The 11085-nt window shown below is 57.4% G+C and overlaps 4 protein-coding genes across 4 annotated transcripts; 2 read left to right on the top strand and 2 right to left on the bottom strand.

Moving 5' to 3' along the window:
* Positions 1-157: 157 nt before the first annotated feature.
* Positions 158-2013, bottom strand: BO70DRAFT_364659 (mandelate racemase/muconate lactonizing enzyme family protein). Its single transcript, XM_025543863.1, has 5 exons — positions 1769-2013; positions 1582-1686; positions 1070-1468; positions 864-1025; positions 158-782 (listed from the first exon to the last, which is right to left on the bottom strand). The coding sequence occupies exons 1-5, from the start codon at positions 1811-1813 to the stop codon at positions 183-185; spliced, it is 1311 nt and encodes a 436-aa protein (XP_025396912.1). The 5' UTR covers positions 1814-2013; the 3' UTR covers positions 158-182.
* Positions 2014-2310: 297 nt separating this feature from the next.
* Positions 2311-5118, bottom strand: BO70DRAFT_364660 (uncharacterized protein). The gene is made up of 5 exons (XM_025543864.1): positions 4950-5118; positions 4816-4878; positions 4167-4762; positions 2598-4118; positions 2311-2541 (listed from the first exon to the last, which is right to left on the bottom strand). Exons 1-5 carry the CDS (start codon positions 4966-4968, stop codon positions 2449-2451), a joined length of 2292 nt encoding a protein of 763 aa, XP_025396913.1. The 5' UTR covers positions 4969-5118; the 3' UTR covers positions 2311-2448.
* A 1795-nt stretch (positions 5119-6913) lies between these two features.
* BO70DRAFT_364662 (glucose-6-phosphate isomerase) lies at positions 6914-9035 on the top strand. The gene is made up of 3 exons (XM_025543865.1): positions 6914-7036; positions 7137-7661; positions 7724-9035. Exons 2-3 carry the CDS (start codon positions 7162-7164, stop codon positions 8883-8885), a joined length of 1662 nt encoding a protein of 553 aa, XP_025396914.1. The 5' UTR covers positions 6914-7036; positions 7137-7161; the 3' UTR covers positions 8886-9035.
* A 108-nt stretch (positions 9036-9143) lies between these two features.
* On the top strand, positions 9144-10628 carry BO70DRAFT_381678 (uncharacterized protein; the record flags this gene model as incomplete). The annotated part of the gene is made up of 3 exons (XM_025545482.1): positions 9144-9430; positions 9492-9507; positions 9636-10628. Exons 1-3 carry the CDS (start codon positions 9267-9269, stop codon positions 10626-10628), a joined length of 1173 nt encoding a protein of 390 aa, XP_025396915.1. The 5' UTR covers positions 9144-9266.
* Between the last annotated feature and the right edge of the window lie 457 nt (positions 10629-11085).

An 11085-nucleotide genomic window follows, 5' to 3' on the forward strand; every position in this document is an offset into this window, starting at 1 on the left:
CGAATGAGTATCCCTATTAATCCGTAACCGCCAGCACAACGAACACAAACATCATAGCATCTCATGAGAATCTAAACGAATCTAGATATAAAGAAAAAGCTCATATCACATATATACAAAACCCTGCCCCTCCAACTCCCCAACCCCCAACAAACCCCAGGGTGTCTTATCTTTTATAGCAACTATATCCTCGGCCCCTCCAAAATGGTCTTCGCCTCCTCCGTCCTCCACCAACTCTTGCCCTCGACACCCGGGAACTCAAACTCATCCATACTCTCCGGCTTCATCTCGACACTATACCCGGGCTCCAGCGGCGTGACATAATAACCATCTTTCACGCTGGAGGGATGCACGAAATGCTCATGCAGATGGTCGACGTACTCGAGCACGCTCTTCTTGCCACTGACCACCACGTAGTCGATCGTGCTGAGGTGCTGCGTGTACTCGGGCAGACCCACGCCGCCGGAGTGCGGCACGATGGGCACGCCGAACTTGCGCGCCAGGAGCAGGATGGCGAGCACTTCGTTGACGCCGCCGACGCGGCACGCGTCGGCTTGCAGCACGGTGAGGGCGCCGGCCTGGAGGAGCTGCTTGAAGACGACCCGGTTCTGGCACATTTCGCCGGTGGCGACCCCGATGGGGCCGTGGGGGGTGTCGGATAGGGCTTTTTTGATGGCGGCGTGCCCGAGGATGTCGTCCGGGGAGGTGGGCTCTTCGATGAACCATGGTTTGAATTCGGCGAGTTGTTGCATCCAGGTTATGGCTTCGGGGACGGACCAGACCTGATTATGTTAGTGGGCGATTAGGTATAAGGGTGAGGGTGAGGGTGAGGGTGGGATAGGGTAGGGTATGTATGTATGTACCTGATTCGCATCCACCATCAGGATATTTCCCCGATCATACCCAATCGCCTCCCTAGCAATAGCCAACCTCCTGCGATCCTCCTCGACATTGCCACCAACCTTCAGCTTAAAATGCTTGTAGCCCTGCTCGACGCTCTCCTTCAAAAGCGTCTTCAACTTATCCTCTCCATACCCCAACCAGCCCGCACTGGTGGTATAAGCGGGACAGCCTGGCTCTGCTCCGCCTCCTTGATGCGGTCCTGCTTGCCGGACTCGACCTCCTTGAGGAGCGCGATCGCCTCCTCGGGCGTGATCGCGTCCGTGATGTAGCGGAAGTCGATGCAGCGGACGAACTCCTCGGGCGTCATGTCGGCGACGATGCGCCAGACGGGCTTGTGAAGCGTCTTGGCCCACAGGTCCCAGAGCGCGTTGACCACCGCGCCCAGCGCCAGGTGGATCACGCCCTTCTCGGGCCCGATCCATCGCAGCTGGCTGTCGGAGACTAGGTACCGCCATGTCTTGCCCCAGTCGGCAGTGAGTTCGGAGAGGTCCTTTCCGACGACGAGTGGCGCGACGAGTGAGATGGCTGCGCAGACGATCTCGTTGCCGCGGCCGATGGTGAAGGTCTGGGGGTGGGTGTTAGTTGGTTGTATTGGACTTGCACTTGGAGTTGTGGAAGAGGGAGGAGAGGGGAGGGAGTGCAGAAGGGTATGGGAATGGGAATGGAAATGGGACTGACCATTCCGTGACCGGCGTGCTCGGAATCGGTGTGGATGATGCAGTAGGCGGCAGAGTAGTCGCCTGCGGCGTTCATGGCATCAGAGCCGGTCTTGTCGAGGGAGGTCTATTTGGATCAATCAGTTATTTATTGCCTGGCAGCCGGTTTTGAGGGGAGTTGGTGCAGGAGGGATGCAGTTGCGACTTACCGGAAACCTCACGTCCCGGGTAGTGAAACTCAAGATCTTCACCATGGTGTCTGTCGGCTGGTGTGATCAATTGATTGTGAAGTGGTAAGCTGGAAAGAGAGTCTCTCCGGGGGAAGAAAGAGACGCGATCTAGGACAATGCGGGGCAGTCGACTGTCAAGTATGCGCTCCGTCTGAACAACGCGGGGGATGTCTGTTTTGGGGGGTTTACTGAGCCAGAGACCATCCGGAGAGAGACAATTGAAGAGAAAGGCTGAATGCGAGGGAGCAGACGGTGTGTTCCAGCGTACTTATACCAGCAGCGCGAGACCCCTCCCCCTCCACGCTGTGTGGGGAACCCCCGCCTCATTGGCGGAGGAATTACTCCAGGGCGTGGGCTGGGTTTCTCCGCCACTCACGGGCCTCCCTCGGCCGGCCTCAGCCAACGCGGGTCTCGCGGCCATCGTCCCGATGGCGTGCGGCATTTACACTTGGAGGGGATACGGGCTCGGAGGCAGCTGACGGGGATAGATGTTGTATGGAGAGTGCTCCATGGAGCGGATATCAGATTCAAATCATTGTTCGCTTGCATAGTAGGTACAGAGATCCCCAGAACGCAATGCCATAGAGACAGCAACTGCATTGCTGCCAACCCCAGGAATTTCCCCACGGCTCGGAGCCCTATGAACAAACAGCCTTCCCTCAGCCAGAGAGGCCTCTCTTCTCGCTCTCCGAGAAGAAGATGATCATCCGCCACAGCTTGCGGACCAAAACCTCGGCCTCCTCGTCCAGTGCCTGGAAACGTGTCAGATAAATACAAGTAGATGAGAAGGAGCGGATTCGAGACTTACCTCCTCCAGCTGCTCCACAAGTTCCTGTGGTTGACCGTGCTTGCGCACATGTTCTTCCACCACATCCACCAGCATCTGCTCCTGGACACCCAGGTACTCCACGATCTTCTTCTCCACAAACGGCTTGAGCTGCTCGCTGACCACAGTCTCGTCGACAAACTCCCACTTGACCGCCCAGTTCCAGAGTCCCTCCTTGTCCGCGGGGATCTCTGCGGCCAGCTGACGGGCGGCTTGCGCCCGCTCTTCCTCGGTGAGGCCGGCGGCTTCGGCGGCACTGTCGAACTTGATCGGGATAAGGGGTCTCCGGGCGGTGGCTTCGGGTTCCTCCTCGTCCTCGAGCAAGCCTTCCACTTCCGCAACGGTCCGACGGGTCGTGGCAGCGTGAGCCTTCTGCGCCGCAGCACCAAGGGAGAGCTTGAAGCGCTGGGGCTCCCGAGGGGCCTCCTTGCGAGTCTCCAGCTCCTCCGCCTGCCGAGCAAGGAAGTCGTCGGCCATGCCGCGGGCTTGCTCCCGTTGCTGGGCGGTCCGGGCCCGTTCGCGCTCTTCCGCCGCACGATCCGCCTCGTCCATGCTGACCTCCCGGGACCGGAAAGCTGCCCGGCTGCGGAGCCATGCACCCCGATCGGCATAGTAGTCGTCGATCTTGCGACTGGCCTCGGTGTCGTCGTTCCACTCTCGGTACCGCTTGTCCATCTCCTCCTGCACTTCCTGCACCCTGGCCTCCTCTTCCTTGTCTCTCTTCTTTTCACGCTCCAAGGCAGCGGTTCGGCTTCGTTCGCGGTTCAGCCAGCGCCGTTCTTGATCCAGGAATTGCTTTTCCAGGTCGGCATCCCTCTTCTCCTGGCGGCGACGCTCCAGCTCCTCATCGCTAGCATCCGACTCGTCCTCCTCGCGGTCAAAGTAAGCCGTAGTGGCTCCGTTCATAGAGCCCCCGTTGACGAAAGAGACGCCCTTTTGGTAGTCCTTAGGAACCTGTACGCCGAAGCCCTTGGGTCCCGAAGGCGCATTCGACATGTTGCGATCCCGAGGGCCAAGGGGAACCCCGTTGGCACCAGCAGCAGGTCCACTGGGCGCGGACGGGGGAGGGGAGGCCAGTCGGTTCATGCGCGAGCCGGCATTCCGTGCTCTCTCCATGGACTCGATCTCTTCTTCCCGCTTCAGACGCTCAATATCCCGACGGTTGCTGCGTTCACGGAAGGCGGAGATCTCCTTCGCGACGGTTTCTCTCATCTCGGGGGGGATGTCGGAGAGCTCATCCTCCACTGTGATAGGGATGGTGACAACCTCCGCCGACCCGTCGTTCTGGCCATCCGCGTCCGCCATCGAGATATCGCCCTCGCGGTCAATCGCCGACGCATCTTCCTTCTGGGTAGGTGAGGATGGATGGAACAAGTCAGACAGGACAGCAGAAAGAGTACTGCGCGCAGCCTCTATCCGTGATTGACGCTCGGCAGGGTCTTGTTCACCTTTGCTGGCTTCGAACTGCTCCAAGTACTTCAGAGAGCTTTCATCGACAATAACCTATGTTTTTGTTAGCGTTCTGTATACCTCCTCACGCAGGACACTTGCCAGTAATGTGCTCTTCTCCGCCTCGGTCTCTTCCTTGGCATCCCCCTCGGACGGCGTCTGTCTCTTCACAGGCACTTGCACGTCCTTTAGTACTTCAACCGCAGTACCTAGACTTTCGGGGTCCTCGTACTCTGCAAACCCAAACTTGCACGGCTTCTCGTCCGCATCCGTGGCGCGGATCCAACGTCGGAGATGTCCCGCAGAGCGCAGAATCCTCTCCACGCCGTCATCGCCACCCAGTCCCTCTGTGATTCCACCCACAAAGAGCGTCCTGACGATCTCATCCCGCGTAGGAGGCTGCAGCTGCATCATCGCCTCGCGCACATTCTGGCGCTGGGATTCTATGTTCGATCCCAGACCGGCCCGCCTTCCAGGACCCTCGCTTCCACGCTCCTTGTTCATGTCCGGGGTAGCCGACTTCGCGGGACCCGAGGTTCCGAGGCGAATGACGGGGGCGGAGAAGTTGATGTTCGGCATGTTCGCAGGGGGTTGGAAGTTCGCAGGGAAGCCGCCAGGTCGACCAGGCTGTTGAGCGTTCGCCGGCTGCATGCCGGGGGGCGGAGTGGTTCCAGGGGCGACCATCCCGGGGGGAGGAGCTGTAGAGTCAGTTAGGATAAGGTGGCATAAAAAGGCTTTGAGGGGGACTCACCCATGCCTGGAGGTGCTCCCGGATAACTTCCATACTCCGGGGGCCTGCCATAGAGGCCAGGGGCTAATGCTATCAGTAAGATTCTTGACACCGATTTGAGCGCGCAGCCTGATTGACGGGGATCGAGAACATACGTTGGTAAGGATTGTACATTGCGACAAATTCGCAGCTCCGGGCAAAGCCTGAGGGCTCCGGAAAAATCAGAGGTATCGATGTGGTTGGGAAGAAAGAGGGGAATCAACGACGCGGGTAGCAAGCAAGAGCGAGACACCTCCGCTGAAAAAGCCCTCCGTGAAAGGTGAGTAGGAAGGGACGTTTGGCGAACGAGGAAGATCGCGAGCTGCGGCGGAATCGCTCGAGAAGAACCAGTTGGCCCGTGCGTCCTCGGCTTGGCGCCCGCCTGAAAGCCTTCCCGATCGGGACTAGGCTGTCTACACGGCTGTCATGTCGGGGGTCTTGGGAAGATCTTTCTATCCATCGATGCCATGTCCACTGTCCACTGAGTCTTGGTCAGTGAGGATACTTCAGTCACGCTCACCTTTTGACCGGTGTCAGGTCACATGTTGCGGAACACTTGAGTCTGGTTGCTTTAACTAATCACAAGGAGCTCACTAAAGGGGAGGAAATCCGGGGACACCGGGGACCTCAGTGTTACTACTCTACCTCCGCAGCTGGTTCGAACACTGTTGACCAGGTCCAATGCATGATTGCCGAAGAGAAGGAGTGTTGCCTATCTCGAACAGTATTAAGAGAGAAAGAGAGATAAAATAACTGAATATTATTTTAGAAGATACTGTTTTTATAATAATGTCTGATTTTTTTTTAGAAGCAGAAGTAATTATCTCACAAGATAGAAAGACTATAATATTTTAATACTTAATAATATAGAGTACTAGTAGCTGGTGACTGCCTGATAGATAGCAGGAAGAGTAATTTATTATTGTTTATTATTAATCTAAATAGACTGACAGTGTAGAAATGTCGGAATCGTTGCTCTTTGCCCTACTCCCAGGCGCCAAGCTTTCCATTAATACTATACACACTAACACAGTAACACTGGTTTGACTATTCGCAAGCTATGGATTTATTCCCCCCTGACTCGAATGGGAATGGCTATGAAGCAAGTAGAGGAGCGCAGGTATAAGACCCTGGACTCGGCATTATATCAGAGGGCGGGCTCTCAGTATTGTCTTGGCTTCGTAGGCAGCTCACATAGGGTTACGGACGGTATTCGCAGTCGGCAGGGATGCAGATGACCATCATGCTGACTTAGGTGTAAGAGGGCCTGCAGCTATGTAGTCGCTTCAAAGTCGTGCCATCCAGCACGTTGATACCCTTGAGCGCTACCACTTTTGCTAGTAAGTGAGACCACTCTGTCAAGGTGTTGCCCCATACCCGTCGTATCCGCAGTCCGGAGCCCTGGGGTCCGGATGGTCGCTTGGGCACGGACTGAGACCGTTTTGGTGTCTATCATTAGCTGGCTCGGTCAATTGGAAATCTGCTGGTCGGGAGAGCGGCAGAGAAACGGGAAACCGGTCTTTTTGAGAAGAATTGGTGTTCTGCATGCCATGAGTCTGGAGAAACGGGCTTGGCTGGGGATAGCGGGGTTCCGTTACTCATAGCCTTGGGGCCGGAGAGGTTAGATATAGCAAGAAACTCAATGGCAGCAAGGGACAATGTCGCAGAAAATGGAACGATCTGGATCGGAATTCTCGGCTTCTTGGAGGCTTCGATGGAAGATCTGGAAAACAGCGTGGGGGGGGGGGAAGCCAGCTTTTCCCGAGGAACCACCGGGACAACAGGATTAGGATTATTGTTATTGTTTGCATGTCAACCGCATCGATGACGGCGCAAACCGGGAACAGTGTTCGAGTCTAGAATAGAGTGATGACAAACGGGGTTCAGCTGACCGAGAGTGGTTTCAAGCACATGGGGGAGGCGGACAAATGAACGGGCGCGACGAGGGCAAAGAGGGCACCGAGACTCACCGGGCGATTGATTCTGCGTCACGGCGGGTGCGTCGCTCAGGCGGGTTCTGGGCAGCCCCACGCCGGTGCCCCTCCCTCCCTCAGCCTACGGACCCCAACACGCCGGTTGACGACATACCTCGTCTTTCCTCCGCCCCTCCCGCTTCTTTTCCTTCTTCTCTCCGCTTGCGCATCTGCCCTTCTTCCTTTCTCCTCATCTCCCCTTCCCTTCCCTTACCCTCCTTCACGGAAAAGTAGGTCTTCTCCTCAGCTCCAGCCCAGCTCCAGCCCAGCTCCAGCTCCTCCAACCCTCCTTTATCGCTGCCCCCCCCCGCTAACCCGGCCCCTCACCAGATCTACCTTCGAGCCACCCATCACAATGCCCAGTTTCTCGCAGGCCACCGAGCTTTCCGCTTGGAAGGAGCTCCAGGAGCACCACAACACCGTGGGCCGCAACATCGTCCTCAAGGAGTGCTTCGAGAAGGACCCCCAGCGCTTCGAGAAGTTCAGCCGCACCTTCGCCAACACCGTCGACAACACCGAGGTGCTGTTCGACTTCTCCAAGAACTTCCTCACCGAGGAGACCCTCGCCCTCCTGGTCAAGCTGGCCAAGGAGGCTAACGTCGAGGAGCTCCGTGATGCCATGTTCAAGGGCGAGCACATCAACTTCACCGAGGACCGTGCCGTCTACCACGCCGCCCTGCGCAATGTCTCCAACGAGCCCATGCAGGTCAACGGCAAGAGCGTCGTCGAGGACGTCAACTCCGTGCTCGAGCACATGAAGGAGTTCACCGAGCAGGTCCGCAGCGGCGAGTGGAAGGGTTACTCCGGCAAGAAGATCGACACCGTCATCAACATCGGTATCGGTGGTTCCGATCTGTAAGTGCCTGAGACAAGAAATCAGCCTGCATCGCAAGCATCGACGTGCTAACAATCGACAGCGGCCCCGTCATGGTCACCGAGGCCCTGAAGCCCTACGGCGCGGCCGACATGAAGCTGCACTTCGTCTCCAACATTGACGGAACCCACATCGCCGAGGCCGTCAAGAACTCGGACCCCGAGACCACCCTCTTCTTGATCGCCTCCAAGACCTTCACCACTGCGGAGACCACCACCAACGCCAACACCGCGAAGAAGTGGTTCCTGGAGACCGCCAAGGATGAGTCTCACATCGCCAAGCACTTCGTTGCCCTGTCCACGAACGAGGAGGAAGTCACCAAGTTCGGCATCGACAAGGAGAACATGTTTGGGTTCGAGTCGTGGGTGGGTGGCCGCTACTCCGTGTGGAGCGCCATCGGCCTGTCTGTGGCCCTCTACATCGGCTTCGACAACTTCCGCGACTTCCTGGCCGGTGCGCAGGCCATGGACAAGCACTTCCTCGAGACCCCCCTGGAGCAGAACATCCCCGCCATCGGCGGTCTGCTGAGCGTGTGGTACAGCGACTTCTTCGGCGCGCAGACCCACCTGGTGGCCCCCTTCGACCAGTACCTGCACCGGTTCCCTGCGTACCTGCAGCAGCTGTCGATGGAGAGCAACGGCAAGGCCATCACCCGGACGGGCGAGTACGTCAAGTACACGACGGGCCCCATCCTCTTCGGCGAGCCCGCCACCAACGCGCAGCACAGCTTCTTCCAGCTGCTGCACCAGGGCACCAAGCTCATCCCCTCGGACTTCATCATGGCTGCCGAGTCGCACAACCCGGTGGAGGGTGGCAAGCACCAGCGCATGCTGGCGTCCAACTTCCTGGCGCAGTCCGAGGCTCTGATGGTCGGCAAGACCCCGGAGCAGGTCAAGGCCGAGGGCGCGCCGGACAACCTGGTGCCCCACAAGACCTTCCTGGGCAACCGCCCGACCACGTCCATCCTGGCGCAGAAGATCACCCCGGCCACGCTGGGCGCGCTGATCACGTACTACGAGCACCTGACGTTCACCGAGGGTGCGATCTGGAACATCAACTCGTTCGACCAGTGGGGAGTGGAGCTGGGCAAGGTGCTTGCCAAGAAGATCCAGAAGGAGCTGGAGACGTCTGGCGAGGGCGCCGGCCACGACGCGTCGACCAGCGGTCTGCTGTTGGCTTTCAAGCAGAAGGCGAACTTGGCGTAGGATCTGGAAAGAAGGAGGGAATTGGGAATTGGACAGAGCCAGCAAAAAGGAGTGTGTGTATATCTTGATGAAGCCACGAGTGTCATCTTTTTTTCTTAATCTAGTTAGCAATGATAAGTTACGAATCGTATCGGACCTAGTTTATAGTCATGTTGTGCAGTAATCCAGTAATGCTGACCGCAAGTGGCAGCGCGCGCCACTTGGCCAGCAGGAGCGGAAAGGGTCCTTCCTTCCTTCCTCTTCCTTACCGCGGCTCCGACCACGCTGGCCCTCCTCTCCTTTATTCTTCTTCTTCTTTGGACTCGGACTCTTGTAGCACCACACCCTCCGGATCAACCGAGAGTGTGGCGGAGTGCAATTCATCTTCTATTCTTATTGAACATGCCCTTCTTGCAAGAGCGCACCCTCCATCGGATCTGCCAGTATGGACTCTTGAGTCTGTCGCTGCTACGGCCCTCCGCCGCGGGGTCCAGCGAGGCCTCCACGGGCCTCAATGGCTACACTTATGGCCAATCCGTCCCAGTGACGTGTCTGAATCGGACGATGTGAGCTGCCTATGGTCCCAATGGATCCTGAATAATAGCTAACCTACCACTTACCACCCAGTGACTCCGGCGAACATGTAAGCTTCCCATTACCATTACCATCACCATCACCACCAACCACGTTCCCCATACACCATACACCACTCCCTCTACACCATTCTCTCCCCCCAACAAACTCTCACTAAACCCCCCCTCTCAAAACCAGATAACCGACCCCCACGGCAAACTCCAATACATCCCGTTCCCAACCTGCAACGAGACCTCCCTCCCGCTCTCCCTCCCCTACAGCACCACCACCACCATAACCTGCACGATCGCCTCCCTCCCCGACGACCTCTACCACCTCCTCGAATACTACGTGCACTCGGACGTCCCCATGACGTGCCGCGTGCCCACCGCCCCTCTCGCCCAACAACAAGCCCACATGCCCCTCAGCGAGGGCAGCGGCAGCGGCAGCGACATCGACGTGCTGGATACCGACGGGCCCGCGTACACGCCCTTGACCTTCGCCGTGCAGGGAACCCTGCAGCGGAGCCATTTGCACATTTGGACGGATATGAATGTTTTGGTGCATAGTATATATAATCAGGAGGCGGGGGAGAAGGCGGGGTATGTGGTCGCGGGGACGGCGTATTCGGTGCCGGAGTTTGATGCGGCGAGTTTGAGGAAGTTGGAGGGTGTTTCTGGTAGTGGTGGTGGTAAGGGGGGAGGTGGGGAGGGGGAGGATGGGGATGTGGCGGGGGTGGTTGCTGAGGCGGCGAGGGAGCCCTGGACGGCGGGCCATGGGACGAAGGTTGTTCGTGGCGAGCCGTTGACGTTCTCGTTTCATGTCAGTTGGGTGCACGGGGCGAGGGGCATTGGCTGGCCTGCTTCTTCTTCTTCTGGGGATGATGAGGTGGAGAGGCACGGCTCCGGGTGGTTCTCGAAGCTGCTGTTCTTTGGGGTTGCAGCGTCGGTGGGCGCGTTGGTCGCGCTGTATTGGGAGAGGAGTACTGGGGGTATGGGCAGACGGCGCGGGGGGATGGGATCCTGGGGGTTCCGTCGAGAGGGAAGGGGTCGGTGGGTGTTGGGATTGGGAATGGGGGGAGGGGCAGTGGGTATGGAGGGTATTCGTCGCCGGCTCCAGGTGGCGGTGGTGCGGTGGTTGGGGCATGGGGGGTATGGGTATGGGGGTTATATGAGTGGGAAGAGAGATTGAGAGGGTGGTGGGTGGTGAGGGAGTTGGCAGCATGGTGTATAGATGTAGTTGGGGTTGGATGTGTATGTGTATGTGTATGTGTATGTGTATGAGTCCATGTAGGATGATGAATGAGTATGGATACTATGTGATATGGAGATATGAGGTTAATAGAACAACCCGGACATATAGTATCATTTTCTAGTACCAAACACAGTGTATGATGACAGACAAACATAACAGATAGTATACAAACCAGCAAAAGTAACAAATATTTCCCTTTCATCCATCCATCCATCCCATCCATTCCTTCCATTCATCCTGATCCTTACCCTTCCACTCAATTCAACCCAACCAACCCCATCCCCTACCCTACCCTATATACACCCCCAATCCCCGGTTCAAAAAAACCCCCCTCAAAAAACAACCAATCTACCACCCCTGCGCCCTCATCCTCTGGACCCTCTCAACAGTCTTC

The sequence above is a fragment of the Aspergillus heteromorphus genome (genome assembly GCF_003184545.1).
Source record: "Aspergillus heteromorphus CBS 117.55 chromosome Unknown BO70scaffold_24, whole genome shotgun sequence".
Classification (NCBI taxonomy): domain Eukaryota; kingdom Fungi; phylum Ascomycota; class Eurotiomycetes; order Eurotiales; family Aspergillaceae; genus Aspergillus; species Aspergillus heteromorphus.